General features: G+C 51.0%; 1 protein-coding gene across 2 annotated transcripts; it reads left to right on the top strand.

The window, feature by feature from the left end:
* Positions 1-462: 462 nt before the first annotated feature.
* CCM2L (CCM2 like scaffold protein) lies at positions 463-18,901 on the top strand. 2 transcript variants are annotated; one of them, XR_009535166.1, is made up of 11 exons: positions 463-532; positions 2,820-2,987; positions 5,139-5,222; positions 5,315-5,498; positions 6,365-6,828; positions 9,942-10,077; positions 11,741-11,804; positions 14,155-14,284; positions 14,821-14,959; positions 15,824-17,077; positions 17,771-18,901. XR_009535166.1 is itself a non-coding variant. In XM_060122676.1 (10 exons), the coding sequence occupies exons 1-10, from the start codon at positions 503-505 to the stop codon at positions 16,138-16,140; spliced, it is 1,716 nt and encodes a 571-aa protein (XP_059978659.1). In that variant the 5' UTR covers positions 463-502; the 3' UTR covers positions 16,141-18,901. The 2 variants fall into 2 exon arrangements, 1 of the variants encoding a protein (XP_059978659.1); XM_060122676.1 differs by having other exon boundaries at positions 15,824-18,901.
* Positions 18,902-18,913: the final 12 nt, after the last annotated feature.

Genomic DNA, 18,913 nt, shown 5'->3' with positions numbered 1-18,913 from the left:
GAAGCATTTTCCCACCCACTTCCGTTTATTTCTCACCACACCAGCCCAGAGAGGAAGGCAATGTTTACTCCTAATTTATAAAGGGGAGGGGGAAACTGAGGCTGTGAAAGGGGGAACTATCCTGCCTTGCCAAGGTCACACAGCAAGGTCGGTGGCAGAAGAGGGGGTGGTATTTGGGACTTTCCGACTCCAAATTCAGGGGACCATTCCCAGCCTTACTCAACTCCCAAGCCCCCTAAATAGCAAGCCTGCTGGAGGCCTTGGGGGCTTTCTCCCCAGGCCAGTTGCTCTGGCTGGGCTTCCACTGTTCAGCTGGAAGGTCCCAAGGCTGCGTCCTCCACCCACCCCACACCCCACCGCTCACTATCAGATGGGAGGGGCAGGAACTCTGGGACTGGTGGAGTTTCCGACCAGGCAGGAAAAAGAACAAAGGAACTGCATGGGGGGAGAAGGTGGAGGGGGGTGGCCAGGAGGGTGGCAGGAGTGGAGGGGACACTTCACCATGGAATATGAAGTCAAGAAAGGGAAAAAGGTAGGTGGGAGGTTGGAAGGGGTGCGCGGTAGAGAGATGTCCCCGGAGTCGGAGAAGTGGGAAGCCTGGGGGGAGGAGGGGGGTGATGGGCAGTGAGTGGCGTCAGGAGAGCCTTTCTTCTTATTGGGAAAGACCTTCCTCCCCACCCTTGGGCAGCCAGACATTTGGACTCAAAATTCCCTAACCCGTCTCCCTGCTCTCAGTGGCCTGTGCCATCCCAGGAATGGACAGACGGACGGGCACCTTCCAGGAAAATCCAGCCAGTCAGATTAGTTTGGGAGATATTCTCAACCTGCTTCCCTGGTGTTCCTGGGGGTTCCCTCCTGCAGCTTCTCAGACCAAGGGACAGATAGACAGCCACCCAACAAACCCATTCCCCTGCTCCCTGCCTCCCCAGACAGAAGGACCTCAGCCAGGGCAATTCTGTGCTATGAGGCTGCCTATCCAGGCTCGAGACACCTGCTTGCTCCCCCACGCTGGGTTCCAACTGAGCCTGCCCCCTCCCTGTCTTTATACAGGGCCCAGTTCTGCTCCAAAGGCCTCAGCCTGGGGGTCATTCCCCCCACCCCTAGACCTTTACCCCTTCCTGACTCTCAGATATTTTCTAGTCTGGTTCTCTGGGCATCACACCTGTTTGTCTTTATGGTCCAGGGAGCCTCTGGGATTCCAACTCCTACCCCCACCCTCTTCCCCCAGGAAACCTAGATCCAGCTGTTTGAAAAGACTCCCACATGAACTGTGAGGGCTCCGAAGGGAGACAAGACATAGGTGCTTGTTCTCTCTTGGTTCATTCCTTCTATAGATATTTATTTATTCAGCACCTATTATGTGCCAGGCACTGTGCCTGGCGCTGGTGATGATGCACTTGGTGAGCAAAGTCAGACAAGGTCCCTGCTCCCTCCCTGAAGCTCACATTCTAGTGAGGGAGACAACTATTAATTTTTTTAAAAAAACAATTAATGTAAAACTGTACAAAAGTCTCCATACACAGTGCTGGGTGACAGAATATTAAGGGACCCAGCCCTAGACTGGTCAGTTTGAGCTGAGATCTGATGGGTGGAAGGAAAGAGGACAGGGAAGAGTGTTTCTGGCAGAGGAACAGCATGTGCAAAGCTCCATGGTAGGAAGGAATGTAGCAAATAGGAAGAACTGAAAGATGGCCCTATAGCTGGAGGGCAGGAGTTGGGGGCAGTGTGGGGTGAGACGAGGCTGGAGAAGTGGGCAGGGGTGGACCACTGAGGGCCACAGACAAAGCACTCACCTGCCCACTCCACTCACATATACACACATGCTCCCATATACAGGATAAAGTCCTGGCTCCACAGCCGGCATTCAAGCCCTCTATGACTTGTTCATCTCGTCATTCAGCCACAGCTACAACACACCTTCTCCAGGCTCGTGCTCGCCCTTGCAGCCCCCAGTGTTTTGCACATGCTGTGCCCTCTGCTTGGGATGCTCGTTCCCACATCGCTTGTTCTCATTTCTCAGAGCTTCCACGTACTTCATCCAGGCTCCATGATACTGATTTTAAAACTTGAGCTGGGCCTGCAGCAGAATCACCTGGAGCGCTTGTTAATACACAGATCATTGGGTCTCATCCCAGGTTCTGATCCAATAGGTTTGAGATGGAGCGCAAGAATGTAGATTTCTCTTCAGTTCACAGGCGATGCTGCTGCTAGTGCTGGTGGAGACCCAGGAACCACACACTGAGAACCACTGCTCTAGAGCAGTGCTCACACTTTCCTGGGAGTTTAAATTCTGTTGGGATGGGCTGGGGCCCTGAAATTTGCTCCTTTGACCTTGATCCAGGCCATTTTTATGCAGGTGCCCACTGGATTAAACTTCAAGGTACCTGTTAACCATTTCTAATATTTAGGAAGGCACAGAAAATAGCTTAAATACCTATGCACCCACCACTCAGCCACACTGAATGTTAATATTTTTCTGTACTTGCCCCAGCCTGGGTGGGGGTTCCTTAAGCCTCAGCCTGGGCCTGCACAGGGCTTCTACCCTCACCTGCATGTTTAGAATGGAAGGTTTGGAGCCAGACTGCCCAAGGTGAACTATTGGTTCTACCGCTACTAGCTGGTGACCTTATTAGCTAGCTCCCTCTCTGAGGCTGTTTCTCCACCTATAAAATGGGAATCATAGAGCTACCCCCTCTGCAGAGTTTTTGTAAGAATTAAATTAGGTAATGTAAGTAAAAGGCTGCACATGTAAGTGCTGAATATGATCAAGTCAGTTGCTGTTATTACTGTTCTTACCCCTACGCCCCCACCTCCCCCAGGGCTTCGTGTCCCCCATCCGGAGGCTGGTGTTCCCGAAGGCTGGGCGCCGGGCAGCCTTTCGAAGCAGTGTGAGCCGCCGGCCCCTGCATTCGATGCCCCTTTATCCCCCCGACTACCTCATCGACCCCCAGATTCTGCTGTGTGACTATCTGGAGAAAGAGGTCAAGGTACTTTCGGGATGAGCAGGAGGGGTGGGAAGAAGCTTGAGATAAGGGGCTGGGGGGAAAGTTTTCCTCAGCCCTCTTAGGTTACCTGGCTGGATCTGAAAATTAAACTGAACAAAGATTAACAGGAGAAAAGCACACACATTTTATTAAATTTTCACATGGACATGAGAGCCTTCAGAAGAGAATGGAAGACCCTGAGAAGTGACCAGAGCAGGAAGCTTTTATACTTTTTGACAAAGAAACAATAAATCTGTGAAGAATGGACAAGGCCAGAGGGGTTTGGAGGGGGTTGGTAAATGGTGAAAGAGGAACAAGGTTTGTTTATACAGACTTCTCGGCCCTCAATTCCCTGTCCCTGGTGATCAGGATGTCTCCCTTCCTACTGGTACCCTGAAAGGAGGGTACCCTTCACCAGGGAGATTTAACGCCTGCTTTCAGGGAAGATGGGTGAGGTGGGGGAAGTTAGAGTGACCTTCCTGCTTCTGCCGTTTTCTCATACTCCTTCAGCTTAAGATATTCAATGTGCCAAGATGCCATATTTTAGGGAGGCATGTTCTGGATCCCATCAGGAAAGACCTTACCTCTCCCCCACACCAACCCCTGACCACACAGGGGAGGCTCAGGGGAAAGAGGCCTGGGTTCAAGGCAGCCTTGCCCCTGAATTATGCTGGGGACCCTCAACAAGTGACCTCCACCTGTTCAGCCTCGGTGTTGCCATCTCAACATGGGGCTCAAAGCCTACCGCAAGGGGAGAGCAGATGGGAGGGTGCTCTGTGCACCAAAAAGCCGGACCGTCCTGTGAGATTTTACTGCAGTGACGTTGCTGCTACTTGGACAGTGTCCAGCTTAAAGGAAGCCAGTTCTGCAGGCCACATGGACTTAGGCCAACTCAGGGGCTTTACTTCTATTTTATGAACACCATAAAGGAGCAGTGGAGAATCCTCGCTACCCAATAAAGACTGATATGGGGGTAGGAGTGTCAGATTTAGTAAAAACAGGCACCCAGTTAAGTTTGAATTTTGGTGAGGGGAGGGATAAATTAGAGTTTGGGATTAACAGATACACACTACTATATATAAAATAGATAAACAACAAGGACCTATTGTATAACACAGGGAACTATATTCAATATCTTATAAAAACCTATAATGGAAAAGAATCTGAAAAAGAATATGTATTTGAATCGCTTTGCTATATACCTGAAACTAACACTGTAAATCAATTATATTTCAACAAAAAAAATTTTTTTAATTTGAATTTCAGATAGGCGATGAGTACTTTTTTAGTTTTGATATTAGTTGTTTATGTGAAAACCAAGTTTAACTGGCATCTTGTATTTTACCTGGCAGCCCTATATGAAGAGAAAAGCTAGCAAACAAATCCACTTAAAAACTTGGGAACTGAAATTTCATAGAGAATAAAAAGAAAAGAAATGGTATGATTGGTAGAATCACCTAGAAGAATAAAACTAAAAATATTTTAAAAAGTTAATTCTTATATTAAATAACATTTAAGTGTGATAACATTAAGCTATAACTAAGAATGAATGAAGAATTAATTTACTATTAATTTAATTTCGGGCATCATTTTTCTGACAAAATTATATACTAATTGGATACAACATTCTTCCCTTTCCATTTGACTTCTGCGACAAGATCATGAAGAGGGCCAGTGACCTGCACAGTCAGTTGACACTGGTGCTTGGGGTGCACAGAGCCACTCAGGCCAAGCAGGAAATTCAAGCTATTCTAATGACTTTTGCTTCTGCCATAGCTAAATAACTATGTGCTCATAAAATAAGCTTATTTTAGCAAAAATAAGCTAGCAGTGAGAGTATGGACTCTGGTGTGTGGAGTCCAGTTCTGCCCTTTTTAGCTCTATAATATTGGGCAGGTTATTTGGCTTTACTGCGCCTTAGTTTTTTCATCCTTAAAGCGATGATGAATGAGTGCAGAAAACTCTCAGGACTATGCCTGGCTCCTACAATGGCTTTAATAACAGTTATTATCAGGCTATTATTATTAATTCAGATATTTTTATCTCAGTCTACCCGCACTGTGTCAGTGAGGAGGTCAGGGTCCTCCAAGGCTTCAGGGAGACCTCTCTCTGCCCTTTTCCCACCACCCCCGCCCCCGCCCCATTTCCATCCAGTTCCTGGGCCACCTCACCTGGGTCACCTCCTCACTGAACCCCTCCAGCCGCGACGAGCTCCTGCAGCTGCTGGACACGGCCAGGGTGAGGCTCCGGGAGAGGGGAGGGCAGGGTCTGGTCCCCTACCTCTCCCACCCGAGGCCCCCGGGACTCAGGAGATCCGACCCACCCCGCAGCAGCTGAAGGAGCTGCCGCTGAAGACCACGGCGGAGCAGGACAGCATCCTGAGCCTGTCGGCCCGCTGCCTGCTGCTCACCTGGCGCGACAACGAGGAGCTCATCTTGCGTATCCCCACGCACGAGATCGCCGCTGCCTCCTACCTGCAGGACGACGCGCTGCACCTGCTGGTGCTTAAGACCGGTACGGCAGGCGGGGCCTGGCAGGGGCGGGGCGGGGGAGGTGAAGGAGTGGAGAAAGGGCCCAACACCTAGTCTTGGGCATGGCCGTGACCTGGGGCAGGGGCGGGGCCTGAGGCTGGATAAGTGGGTGATGGAAAGACCTGACCAAACTACCCTGAGACTAAGGACAGGACATGGCTGTTTGCGAGAAGAGGAAGCCCAAGGTTGAGGCTTGAAGGAGGGGTGGCCTGACCCACCATCTTCGAAACGGTGGAGAAGCCAGAATCCTGAGGCCTGAAGTTAAAGGGCGTGATGAAGGGTAGCAAGGCTCTGAGGCTAGGAGGGAACCTGCGGCAGAGGCGGAGTCTCATCTAGTGGAGGGGCCATACACTGGGGAGGCGGAGCTTGCGGCTGGGGTATCTTGGTGGGAGATGTCAGACCCTGCCATACTAGGGGCGGGGCCTGAGGCCAGGGGAGGGGTTGAAGGGAAGCCGGAAGCCAAGGAGGTGTTCCTGAAACCCGGGACAGGGTCCGAGTTAAGGGTAAAGAAGGAGGGGACAGCCTGACCACTACTCTCAGACCAGACGGCAGCGTCTGGGAGGCAAGGGGCGTCGGAATGGGGTAGGGCGTGTGGGAACTGCCAAACCCAGGGGTGGAGCCTGAGGGTGGGGCGGGACCCAAAAGTGAGGACCCGTAGTGGGGCGGGGTCCGGCCTTCCGACTTTGAAGCCAGGGGTGGAGCCTTAGGGTGGGGGCGGGGCCAGACACGGCTGGACCCCTTCTCCCCCCAACCACCACCGCAGCGGCGGGGTCAGGACACCCAGCTGGCCTCGGGAGAGGGCTCTCAGCCCGGATCTCCTGCTTCTGACGGCCACCCGGCCTTTCCTAGGTCTGGGCGTGGACCCGGTGCCAGCCGGAGTAGACGCCAGCCCCGGCGGCGCGGGGCGCGACCCGGGCCCGCCCGGGGCGGCGCCCGAGAAGCGGCGGGTGGGCGCCACGGAGCGGCGCCACACCATCTGCAGCCTTGACTGGCGGATGGCGTGGGGCGGGAGCGCGGGCGCCGAGGCCCGGGCCGGGGGCGGCGGCGGCGGCAGCCTGGAGCGCCAGCGCGCCGGGGCGCGGGCGTCGGGCAGCTGGGAGCGGCGGCAGACGTTCAGCGGCAGCTGGGAGCGGCGACACGGCGGCGGCGGCGGCGGCGGCGCCGCGGGCAAGCCGGGCGGCAGCTGGGAGCGGAGGCAGGCGGGAGGCGGCGGCAGCTGGGAGCGGCGCCACCCGGGCCCCAACCCGCTCGACCCGCAGGACCCCAGCCCCGACGCCTACTGCAACCTGGTCATCCTGGCTGTGGCCAACAGGGTGAGCCCGAGGGCATCCCGCGCCCCTGCGCCCTGCCTCCCCGGCGCGTCTTCACCCCCCCACACACACACCAAGTTCCTGGAGTCTACCCCAGCCCCTTTTCTTTTCCCTCCTTCGGCCCTACTGCCCAGAACTTCGGAACTGTGGGCCCATTGACGCCAGAAGGCTTTTACTCCAGCCCCAGGACACCTCCCCCTTGCTGTCCCGATGGGATGAAAGCTCACAATGGCCCAGACTTGATCTAACCCCTCATCCAGCCCTGCTCCTTCTCCAAAGTCGTCAGTGTCCACACTACCACAGTAACAATCATGAGGACGGTAATCACCAGCACGAATTCGGTGCCGACCTGTGCCAGACAGGAAACCAGCATTAAGTCATTTCATTCTCACAGTAACCCCTGGAGGCAAATATTACCACCATCCCCATTCTATAGAGAAGGAAACAGACCCAGAGGCTAAGCAACTTGTGCAAGGTCACACAGGAAGCAGGTGGTGATTTCAGCACTGGGACCCAGAAGTTCAGAGCCTGTACTCTTGGTAACAATGGCCATCACCCAAGGCAGAAGACTTATGGCCATTCTTGCCCCCCCCATCCTCCACATTCACCCTTGCTTTTATTCATTTGACCATGTTCATTGAGCGCCAGCTTATGCTAGGCATTGGGCTAGGTGCCATGGATACAGAGATGAACAAAGACATATTTAGTGCCCTCCCTTAGGGAGCTCACCATCTAGCAGACACCTCCAAACCCTGAGCCTTGTAAGCTGTTTCTCTGGCCCAGGGCCCTGAACTCCCTCTCTATATAAACCCCACATGGCGAACAAAACAGACACGGTACCTCTCTAGAGAGAGAGGTGGATAGTAACCGGTAAACTCAGGCTCTGGTGCTGACTTGAAACATTTTCTCACTTGGTGTGCAGCTCTGCACATGCTCCTGGTTTTCCTACGTCCCTGGCTGCTCCTTCTCAAGAGCTGGCGCCTCCTCTTCTCACCAGTCTCTTGAGGTTGGACTGTCCCAGGCTTAGTCCTTGATTCTCTTTCTCCTTTATCTACACTCATTTCTACGTGGCCTTCTCTAGTGAGAACTCCCCCAAATGTTACCTCCCACCAAATCTCCACGGCTGTGTCTCCACTCAGCCTCTCCGTTCAAAGCTCTAACGACCAGAGCTGAGCGCCCAGTCTTCTCCCCAGACCTGCTCCTCCCTTGCTCTCCCTGTCTTGATGAATGGCAGCTCTGTCCTTCCATTGCTCAGACCAAAACCCTGCAGCACTCCTTGGCTCCTGTCTCTCACACAACCCATATCCACTCTGTCAACAAATCCTGTTGGCCCTATTTCTAAAATATAACCAAAGTGCATCTACTTCTCCCCAAGCTCCATTGTCCCCCACTTCCCAGGTCCATGCTCCATCTTCCCGCATCTGGGTCATTCACTCACCCCTCACTGGTTTGGCCATCGCTCAGAATCTGTTCCCCCACACGGTCAGAGCAGTCCTGTTAACACAGAAGTCACATTGTGTCACTGCTCAAAACCTTTCAGTGGCTCCCCAGTTCACTCAGAGTAAAATCTAATGTCCTTACAACTGTTTATAAGGCCATCTACCTTACAATGGTGGCCTAGCCACCATCCTCATTTCCTCTCTAGCCTCATCTCAAGACATCTGTGCATTCCGGATGGTTCACTCTGGTATCCCTGGCCCCCAGGGCAGTGCCTGGCACATGATAGGTGCTCAATAAATATACTGAATAGATGGATTAGTGGGTACTATGTTACTATACCTTGTGATGGGGACCAAGTAGAAAAGCAGGTTGCAATGATAATGAGGGGCGAGATCCATTTTCCAGAGGGAAAGTGAGTTTGTGCCTTTTAAACTGAAAAGTGTAAGAGAGAAGGAAGCAGCAGAGCAAAGAGTCAAGAAAGCAAATTCCAGGCAGAGGGAACAGTGTACCCTGTTTATCCCACTGGGCTGTGAGGGCTTTAGACCTCATCTAATTCACCTCTGAGACTCCACAGCCTGGCCCAGTGCTTGCCACACAGTGGGACTAAATAATAATTTGTGGAATGAGTAAATAAATAAGGGTTGTTTTCTAGGAGTAACTGAGCCTCTGGCCTCCAATCTGAGGCATCATGGTCCCAAGGAGGGTACAGGAGTTAGAGTCAAAAAACCTGGGTGCCAATATTAACCAAAGCCATGAGCCTGCTGTGTGAGCCTGGGCAAGTCACTTAACCACTCTAAGCCTCCATGTCTTTCATTATAAAATAAGGATGCCCTCTTCCCTGTCCATTTGGTAGAGCTATTATAAGGGTCAATCCTGGTTTAATGATAATTTCACTCCCTCATCCCAAAATGCCTGTCCTGGGTTACATTTTAATTTACTCCCTGGACTGGCTTTTTTAGAAGCACAATATAAGAAGTGGCTTCATGAAGTTGGTCTCTTCATTAGTTGTTGTCTTTCCGTGTCTCTTGCTTAAAGACTTAAAGAGGTAAATCAAAGAGGCAAATTCCTCTTCATATTTGCGATCTCAAAAAAGTTGCACCCAAGAACTTAAATGCCTTCCTTCTATCAGGGACTGAAGTTTATGTGTTCATCCTGCTTCCATTTTTGCCTTGGGTGCCAGGAAGCTCATATCTAAATATGGCATAGTAACTATGTTGAGCAGTAGTAACTCTGCTGAGCCTAACATTTTCATACAGTTAATTCTTCCTTTCCTCTTACTAGGCATCAGGAGACCTGGGCTCTAGTCCTGGCTAATCACATTATGTCTCTGGGCTTCAGCTTCCTATGTGTAAATTAAACTAAATTAGGGCTTATTTTAGATAAGCTTCAGGAGGCCCCATAATTCTCCCAGAAATTTGGGGTGCATGTGTGCATTTTTCAGGGCAGAAGAGTTACATTTGTCACTGGATTCTGTAAAGGCCAGTGAGTGGCTATTTCTATAAAGGCCACCCAGAGCGTGGCCATATAATTTTGATGAAAAATGTCCTCAAAATCAATTTAAAGGCTCCCATAGTTGTGTGTGTGCCCTTGTGCGCCTCCTCACACTGCGTTTTTAGGAAGCAGGGGCATCCTGGTCCCTGGAGAAGGCCTGAGCTCTGTCCTCCTCTCTGGGCCAGGATGCTGCAGAGGAGTCCTGCGCCCTCATCTGTCAGGTCTTCCAGATCATCTACGGGGACCAAAGCATCGAGTGTGTGGACCGGGCCGGCTACCACTACACGTCCACGCCCGAACGGCCGTGGCTCTGCAGCCGCAGTGAGTACTCCAACTCCTGGTGGCCCCTCCTGTGAAACGTCCTGAAAGGCCAGAGGAGGGGGGATGTCCCAGGACTGGGGCCAATGAAAGCCCTTAGGGGTCCTGACCTCTACAGCAATTACAGCATACCCCCGATATGTCGCTAAAATAAAATGTCAAATTTCATAATGACCTCAAACGTAGTTTCAGAACGAGACCCTCAGAGCTGAACTCTCTCTCCCTTTTGTTTTTTGGTGTCCCCACTTTGCCAAAACCTAAGCACATGCATTGTCAGTTTACTGAGCCATCTAGTCCCACTAGGACTCTAGGTCAAAACCAAGATTTCCAGACTGGTCCTTGAATGCCATCAAGGGCTGGAATGAGAATGAGACCAATAGCGGTATTTGTTGATCACCAACTATGTGCACAGGGCCGATGTACCGAATCTTATTTAATCCTCATAACAACCTTGTCTGTCCTGTTTGCCACTGTATCCCCTGTGCCTAACACAGGACCAGGGACGGATGCTCAAGGCGTATTTTCTGAATGGATGAAAGAACGCTCTGAGGCCTTATGAATACAATTTTTGCAGATGAGGACATTAAGGCTCAGAGTAGTCAATAAATATCTCAGGGTCACACAGCTGGTAAATGGCAGAGTCAGGATTCAAACCCAGGTGCATCTGATTCTAAAGCTTCCTGCAACAGCCTCACTCCCCATGCTGCCTTCAGGGCCATTAAGTGAACTTCCTCAGCCACAGCCCCCTGAGCGGGGTCCCTGTTTGCGTAGCTCAGGCAACCGGGAGCCAGCTCCTTCCTTCTGGAGGCACTCACATCTGTGGGAACTGTGGTTATTGAGAATTTGGGAAAGTTCATTGACTCTCCCAGGGATGATGGACAAAAATGAGATAACTCAACAGATATTTCAACAAATTCATTCATTCAACAAGTATTTCTTGAACACCTGTCTGTGGGATCCTGCTAATCAGGATGTACTGGCGAGTAAAGCCAGATGTGGCCCTCCCTCTGAGGCGTGCAGTGCTGAAGTAGGCCGACAGTAATTAAATAGTTGCACAGATAAAATGTAACCACACACTGTGTTATAAGAATGTATAATGAGGAACCAGCGGGGCCTGGAAAGTCAGGGGAGTGTCCTGAGGAAGTGACACTAAGTGAGCCACGATGGGCAGGGGGAGGCCAGTAGCTGGATTCACTGAGATGACAGGGGCAGGTAAAGAGCAAGTTCTCTGTACCTGGTGGTCCTTTCTCCTCATGATTTTGAGCTCCTTGCCCTCAAAGTTCTTTTTTCTCTCTCTCAAACATATACAGTTTACAAAGCGCTACCTCGCCTGTTCCCTGGCTTGCTCTCCCCAAGGCCCCTCTGAGGTAGGCAGGAAGGTGGTATTGTGCCAACCTTGGGGAAGTTGAGTGCCGGGAGAGGAGAAGTGCGTTGCCCAAGGTTGGCTGTGTGTTGCCGGTGGGGGCAGGAATCATGGTCAGAAACTTCCAGTGGCTGCCCATTTCACTCAGAGTGAAAATTAACACACGTACAGTTACTAACAAGGCCATTCGTGCTCCAGCCGCCATCCTTACTCCAGGGTGGCGCTGAGCTTGGGGCCTCAGGGAGCCAGAGATGTTGGTCCCTGCTTTGCCGCCTCTGACCGCCCTCTGTCTGCTGCCCCCAGGTGACAGCTGCCGCACGGATGGGACTTACGCCTATGACGCCGACTTCAGCTGCTGCAGCTCCTTGTGGGTACCGTCCTTCTCAGGGACCCCACTCTGGTCCCCTCTGTCTCTGCACAAACAGGTTGCTCATCTAGGCATTCTTGAGCCCCTATGGGCAAGAGAGGGTGGGAGAAAGTGACTCCATCTTGATTTGTGCTGAGATGCTAGGCCCCGAGGGTGCGGGTAACCTGAACTTCCCAGGCTCTGGTGAGCTTATAGGATCTGAACCCCTGAGAGACAGACAGGGCAGCCAGAACTCAGAACTAGGTCCACATGGGCCTGCGGCTCTTTCCCAGTCATCCAGACACAGTGGCCTGCAGAGGCCAAAATCACAGCTAATGCCAAAAAGTCATTTTGGCTCTATGGAATAGAGAATCCTAAAAAAGAGTAGCTTTAAAAAGGATAAAGCTTCCCCCCCCACCCCCAACCCACCCGCCCGTCTCTTACATAAGATAGACAAGGAGTCTATGGCCTTATGGTCATTAAGGGCTCAGGCTTATCTTTTCCTCCCTCTCTAACACTTGCTTCCATCCTCAAGGTCACCTCATGGGCCCAGATAGTGGCTATAGTTCCAGCCATCACAGCAGCATATGAGGAATCTCTTTAAAGAAAGAGCTGTGCTAGAATTCCTACCTGACTTCTGCTTACATCTCATTGGCCAGAACTTGGTCTCATGGCCAGAACTAGCTATAAGCAAGTCTGGAAAATGTAGGTTTTTTTTAAAAAAAAAATCTCATTTGGGAATGTTGTCCAGGGTGACTGACCACCCCAGTTTGCCCAGGATTTAGGGCTTCCCCAAAACATGGAAGTTTCAGTACTGTAACCAGGAAAGTCCCAGGAAAACTGGGACAAGTTGGTCACCTTAGTTCTGTTACTAAGGCCTTTGGCTTTCTGTTATTAAGGCTGACAGGGGACAGCCTCTGCCAGTGATATAGGCCTTACTTCCCTCCGCCCCCCTTTTCAGTGGCAATATACTTCCTTAAGACTGTGCACTCTTAGGCCAGTCCTTAAACAACCTGCTAGAGAGATGACAGTCATGACAATGACTAACTTTAGAACTTGCTGTCTGCCAAGTGCTATTCTATAATGCACTTCGTTTTTAAAATCAACATAGCAACATTACAGTAGCTACTGTTTATTTACTGCCTAGTCCATGACTCTAAGTACTGTACAAACATTAACTCCTCTGTTTCTTACAATGACACCAATTTTTATCATACCATTTTACAGATAGAGAAACTGAAGAATAGAGAAGTTAAGTAACTTGACCCAAGGTCAAGCAGCTAGTAAGTTATAGGCCTGCGATTTGAACCCAGACAGGCTGGCTCCAGAGTCCACACTAAGCTTACACTGCGTCTCTGGAGGTAATCAGTGAAGATGGTTCTGGAACAATGTAGAGACCAGGAGGCAGGAGCCCAAGGTTGACTTTTATTTAAGCCATATTTATTGAGTACCTTCCATGTGCCAGGCACTGTGCTCTGTGCTAGGGATACAGTGGGGAGCCAGACAAGGACGAGGCCTGTGCTTGGCACATAGTAGGTACTCAGCAAACAGAGAAAACCAGGTCCCTGCTCTTGCATGGTTTACAAGGTAGCACAGGAGACAATGAAATCATTATTTAGTAATAATAAGCATCAACAGTAAGAAACACTCAAGAGAAGCTCAGAGTGCTGAGAGAGAGGCTGTGGAAACCCTACCTCATCCGGGGAGTCAGGAGGGCCTCTCCGAGGTGATGACACTTGAACTGAGACATGACAAATAAAAGGGGGAAGAGCGCTCCAGGTACAGGGAACAGCAAGTGCAAGGATGCTGAAGCGGGATCCACTTGGCACGTTTGAGGAGCAGCCAGGAGGCCACTATGGCTGCAGCAGAGGGTGTGAAGGACAGAGTGGATAGAGAGGAGATCTGGTGGGGGCATCGGAAAGGCCTTCATGTCATGGGTAGGCTTACAGACTATGTGACCACATTTGACAGAGGGTCTAACCCATTCTAGAGGGATCAGGGAAAACTTTCCTGAGGAGGTAACATTTAAGATCCAATGGTGAGGAAGAGTTAGCTGAGCAAAAGACAGGGAAAGGGAGGCATTCCAGGCAGAGGGAACAGCATGTGCAAAGGCCCAGAGGTGAGGAGGTACTTGGAGTATTAGAAGAAAAGACAGAAGGCAGGGTGACCTGAGCACAAACAGCAAGGGGGAGACGAGGCTTGAGAGGTGGTACGTAGCCAGATCATATGGGGCCTCGAAGGCCAAAATGGGGTATAGGATGTGGCCCCAGGCCCAGAGCACTGGTGGCTGCGCCCTCCCACCTTCAGCCTACCACATGGAGAGGAGCTGGAGGGAGGCGAGTGAGGGCCCCTTCCCCTCCTGTCTCTGCAGCAATGGCTCCCAGGACACATTTGAAGCCTGTTACAGCGGCACGTCCACACCCTCTTTCCATGGCTCCCACTGCAGCGGCAGCGACCACAGCAGCCTGGGCCTCGAGCAGTTGCAGGATTACATGGTCACGGTGAGCTGGGGCAGGCAGTGCGAACAGCATAAGCAAGGGCCTGGAGAACACATGGGGTATTTCAGGCATCATGAATAATCCTGGACGTAACTGAAGCATAAGACCTCAGCGGTCAGGGCAGGGCATGAGTTTAGGAGAGCAAACAGAGTCAGCTGTGAAAGGCTTTAAGTAATGTCAACTAGCACTGAGTGTTGACTTTATACCAGGCACTGTTCTGAGCACCTTTAGTGCATCATTTCTTTTCATCCTTTCAACAACCCAAGAAGGAAATGCCTTCATTATCCTCACATTGCAGATGAAGAAAGCGAGGGTTAAGGAGGTTGTCACCTACCCACGATCACAGAGCTGGTCAGTGAAGGGGCCAGGATTTGAAATCGGGCAGCTTGAGTCCACCTCCCATTCTTAGATGCAGCCCAAGGCCGGGTTTTCACAGGAGGGCTGGGCTGGATACACCCTTAGCGAGGGCTCTGGGTCTTTTAGGCAGGGGTTGGGTGGGGGTTGCTCTTGGGATTAATCTCGAATGGTGTCCCTGACAGTTGCGGAGTAAGCTGGGGCCCCCTGAGATCCAGCAGTTTGCCCTGCTGCTGCGGGACTACCGTCTGGGGCTGCCCATCCAGGACTATTGCGCAGGCCTGCTGAAGCTCTACGGAGACCGGCGCAAGTTCCTCCTGCTTGGTGAGCCCCCTGCCCAGGCTGGGAGTGTTTACTCTTTATCCCTTGGCCTCCCATAAAGCCGACATCATGAGATCCATGAGGCAAACAGGGAAACCAAAGTGCAGAGAGGGGAAGAGACTTGTCTGCAGTCAGAGCCGGGAGAGAGAGCACAGGTGTAACCATTTCACCTTCACAGCAAAGCTGGGAGAGGATATGATTCTTCCCTCTTCTCTGAGGCTCAGAGAGGCTAAGGAAGTCTTCCAAGGTCACAGAGCTAGTAAGGAGGGCTAGTGATAACAGCAACAGGAACGATAATCTTAATAAGCTAACATGTATTGGGCAGTTACCGTGTGTAGTGGCAAGGATCATCTCATTGAACGCCCTCAGTTCCGGGAAGTTGAAACTATGATTTGCCCTCATTTTGCAGATAACAAAACTGAGGCTTAGAGAAGCAAAGTACATAAATAAGTCACAAAGCTAATAAGTAGTGACAGAAGTAAAACGGAAGCCAAATGGGGCACTCAGTGTGTGTTAAGTACCTTATTTAATCCTCACAGCCCTACCGAGAGAACAGGTGTAATTATCTCCCTTTTACAGGGGAGGAAAGTAAGGCTCAGAGTAATTATTGGAGGAGTGTTACACAACTCATAAATGGGAATGTAATAATAATAATGATAACAATAATAAGCTAACATGTAGTGAGCATTTATTGCGTGCGGAGCATTATGCCGTTACTCTCTGGCTCAGAGAGTGAGGAATTGTGCAAGGTCACACAGCCGGCGAGCGGCAGGGTGGGGATTTGCACTCCGCTCCCCAGAGAAGGTGATTCCTCCGTGGGAGGGGAAGTCTTGACCCCAAGGAATCACCCTGCCCCTCGGCCTGCAGGGATGCGGCCCTTCATTCCGGACCAGGACATCGGCTACTTCCAGGGCTTCCTGGAGGGCGTGGGCATCCGCGAGGGCGGCATCCTCACCGACAGCTTCGGCCGCATCAAACGCAGCATGAGCTCCACGTCGGCGTCAGCCGTGCGCAGCTACGACGGCGCGGCCCAGCGGCCCGAGGCGCAGGCCTTCCACCGGCTGCTGGCCGACATCACGCACGACATCGAGGCGCTGGCCCCAGACGACGACGACGAAAGCACTGACGAGGAGGCCCAGGGCTCCCCGAGCGGGGTCGACGCGGCCGAGGACAACTACCTGTAGCCTGTGCCGCCGCCCATGCGGAGGGCGGGGAAGGGGGTGGCCCCAAGACCCCGCTCCTGAGTGTCACTCACCGTTGCCTGTGGGACCCCATCCCCAGAACTCCTCCTCAAACCCCCAACCGGGGCTCCACCCTCCCGGGGTCTCTGTCCCTACTCCCGGGGCTCCGGTCCCTGCAGTACCGAGAATGTCCTGCAGGGGGCGGGATCCTAACCGGGACTTGGCAGCCCCTAGGCCGGCTGGGGTGGACTGCGAACTTCTTTGTCCCACTAGCCCCGCGGGTTCGGCTTCTGGACTCTCCCTCCTCCTCGAGACTCCGCAGCTTTCTGGAGACCAAGGGAGGGATGAAGAGTGGGCTCCACCTGCTGGCCGGTTGAGAAAATAGTTCTCAGAGCCCGAAGACCTCTGTTCCTCTTATTTTACAGTTTGAGAAACATGTTTGAGAGAAGGGACTTGAGGGAGTCTCCTGATTCCCCTTAGACATTACCTCAAACTGACCATACTAAATGGTGTAGAGGGTATTTTTAAAGCTCTAAGAGGCAGGGTCTCCCCTTCGCAGGTGGAATTAGATCGTTAGTGTGGAATAGAGGTTCCTTTCTACTGAGAGTCAACCCAGAGGTGGACGATTTGGGTCCCAGTCCTGGCCCTAAGGCTCTGAACAGGTTGCTTGTTCAGATCTTGCATTTGGAGCCAGACAGGCTAGGTCTCCTGTCTGGTAGCAGTTCTAGCTTCTCTGCATCTGCATTTCCTCTTCTGACCATGAAGTCGGCCCCACCCACCTCACAGGGGCGTCATAGGGATGACTGAAGGTCAAGACCTCAGTGCTGGGTCTAGCACGTGATAAGCGCTCAATAAATGCTGTTCCCTTCCACATCGAACACTTTCTGACTCAGTTTACCTGTCTTTACCTGTGTGCAACGGGACAGGAACTGAAGTGGAGGTGAGAAGACCCTCAGGGAGCTCACAGTTTGGGAGGAGGAAATAGGAATTGCCCCTCACAGCTCTATTACAGCCTGGCTCTGTGCTCGAGGCCCAAATGAAAAGTACCCAAGATTCCGCAGACAAGCCGTCGCATCTGGGGTAGTCAAAGAAGTCTGAAGACAGGGTTGGAGGGGAGGAGAAGTCAGCATAAGGACAGGACTCAGCACAGCCTCAGTAAAGGCTCAGAGGCTGAAAGAAAGAAGCCCTGAGAAGAGGCAAGAGAATTGCATAGAAGAGCTAAAATTTATTTGTAGAACTTTACATGGCCTTCCATGGCCAGACACAGGGCACTTACCGTGAGGTAGGTACTATTATCACCATTGTTAAAATTATATCATTATTATTATTAGGGCTTCAGATCCAGAGAGTTTCATGAGTTATACTCAGTTCGTGGCAAATGACCATCCCATCATAACTGATCCATGAAAGACCCTTCTGATGTCTTACTTTGTTTTATATTCCCCGAACTCCATCCATACATCCCCACAATCCTTCCCCTCCCTACAATAGGCACCCACCCCTATGTGTTGATATATATCCCTGGACATAAAATGTACAATGTCTTCTGTGTGTGTGTTTATATTACGTAAATGGTATTGTATAAGGTTCTCATTCTGTTGTTTCCTTTTTCACTCCCTAATATGTTTTTAAGATCTACTTATGTTGGGACTTCCCTGGTGGTGCAGCGGTTAAGAATCTGCCTGCCAATGCAGGGGACACAGGTTTGAGCCTTGGTCCGGGAAGCTCCCACAAGCCATGGAGCAACTAAGCCTGGGCGCCACAGCTACTGAGCCTGCACTCTAGAGCCCGCGAGCCACAACCACTGAAGCCCGCGTGCCTAGAGCCTGTGCTCCCCAACAAGAGAAGCCACCGCAATGAGAGGCCCGAGCACCAGGACGAAGAGCAGCCCCCACTCGCCACAACTAGAGAAAGCCCTCGCGCAGCAACAGAGACCCAACGCAGCCAAAAATAAATAAATTTATTTTTTTAAAAAAAGATCTACTCATGTTGCTGTGTAAAAACCTTAATTATTACATCTAACCACTGCAAAATATTCCAAGCTGAGCATCCACTGTTTTATCTATCCATTCCCCCAGTGATGGACACTCAGGTTGCTTCCAGTTCCCTCTTACCATAAACCACACCGTGATGAACATCTTTGTGCATGACCCTTATGGGGCTGTGTGAAAATTTCTTTGAGCTCTATACCCAAGAGTAGAATTACTAGATCATACAGCATCTCTGTTTTAATTTTCACTAAAATCTGCTAGGATGGCTCCACTAGTAGCGTGTGAGGGATGTTTTCTCCCCACATTTTCAGCAACTTTTACATTATCTGACTTTGTAACTTTTGCCTACCTTGGGTGTAAGATGACATCTCGTTGTTTTAACTTGCGTTTCTCTGTCAATCCTGAGATTCAGAACCTCCTATACTTGTCAGGGATTTAGGCTTCCCCTTCAGTGAATTGTCTGTCCATATCTTTTCTCCATTATCTCCTGGATTTCCTGTTTTTTCTTGTTGATTTGTAGGAGTAGCTTATAAATTTTAGATGTCAATCTCTTTTTGGATATTGTTGTTACAAGGATCTTCTCCTAGAGCATTGCCCATCTGTTATTTATGGCAGTGGTTCTCCAACTTCAGCATTTATCAGAATCTCCTGATCCCCACTCCAGAGTTTCTGACTCAACAGAACAGAGGTGGGACCTAAGAGCTTGCGTTTTTGGTTTTGTTTGTTTTTAGCACTTGTGGTTTTTTTAAAAAATAAATTTGTGTATTTATTTATTTTTGGCTGCA

The sequence above is a fragment of the Lagenorhynchus albirostris genome, chromosome 15 (genome assembly GCF_949774975.1).
Source record: "Lagenorhynchus albirostris chromosome 15, mLagAlb1.1, whole genome shotgun sequence".
Lineage (NCBI taxonomy): Eukaryota > Metazoa > Chordata > Mammalia > Artiodactyla > Delphinidae > Lagenorhynchus > Lagenorhynchus albirostris.
This window is presented reverse-complemented; position numbering and strand designations above follow the sequence as displayed.

What these genes read in the sequence shown, in the direction of transcription:
- CCM2L (XM_060122676.1), top strand. Translation starts at nt 503, where the DNA reads ATGGAATATGAAGTCAAGAAAGGGAAAAAG. An exon ending in AGCTGCTGGACACGGCCAGG is followed by an intron (nt 5,223 to 5,314) that starts GTGAGGCTCCGG and finishes CCCACCCCGCAG; the next exon opens with CAGCTGAAGGAGCTGCCGCT. An exon ending in TGCAGGATTACATGGTCACG is followed by an intron (nt 14,285 to 14,820) that starts GTGAGCTGGGGC and finishes TGTCCCTGACAG; the next exon opens with TTGCGGAGTAAGCTGGGGCC.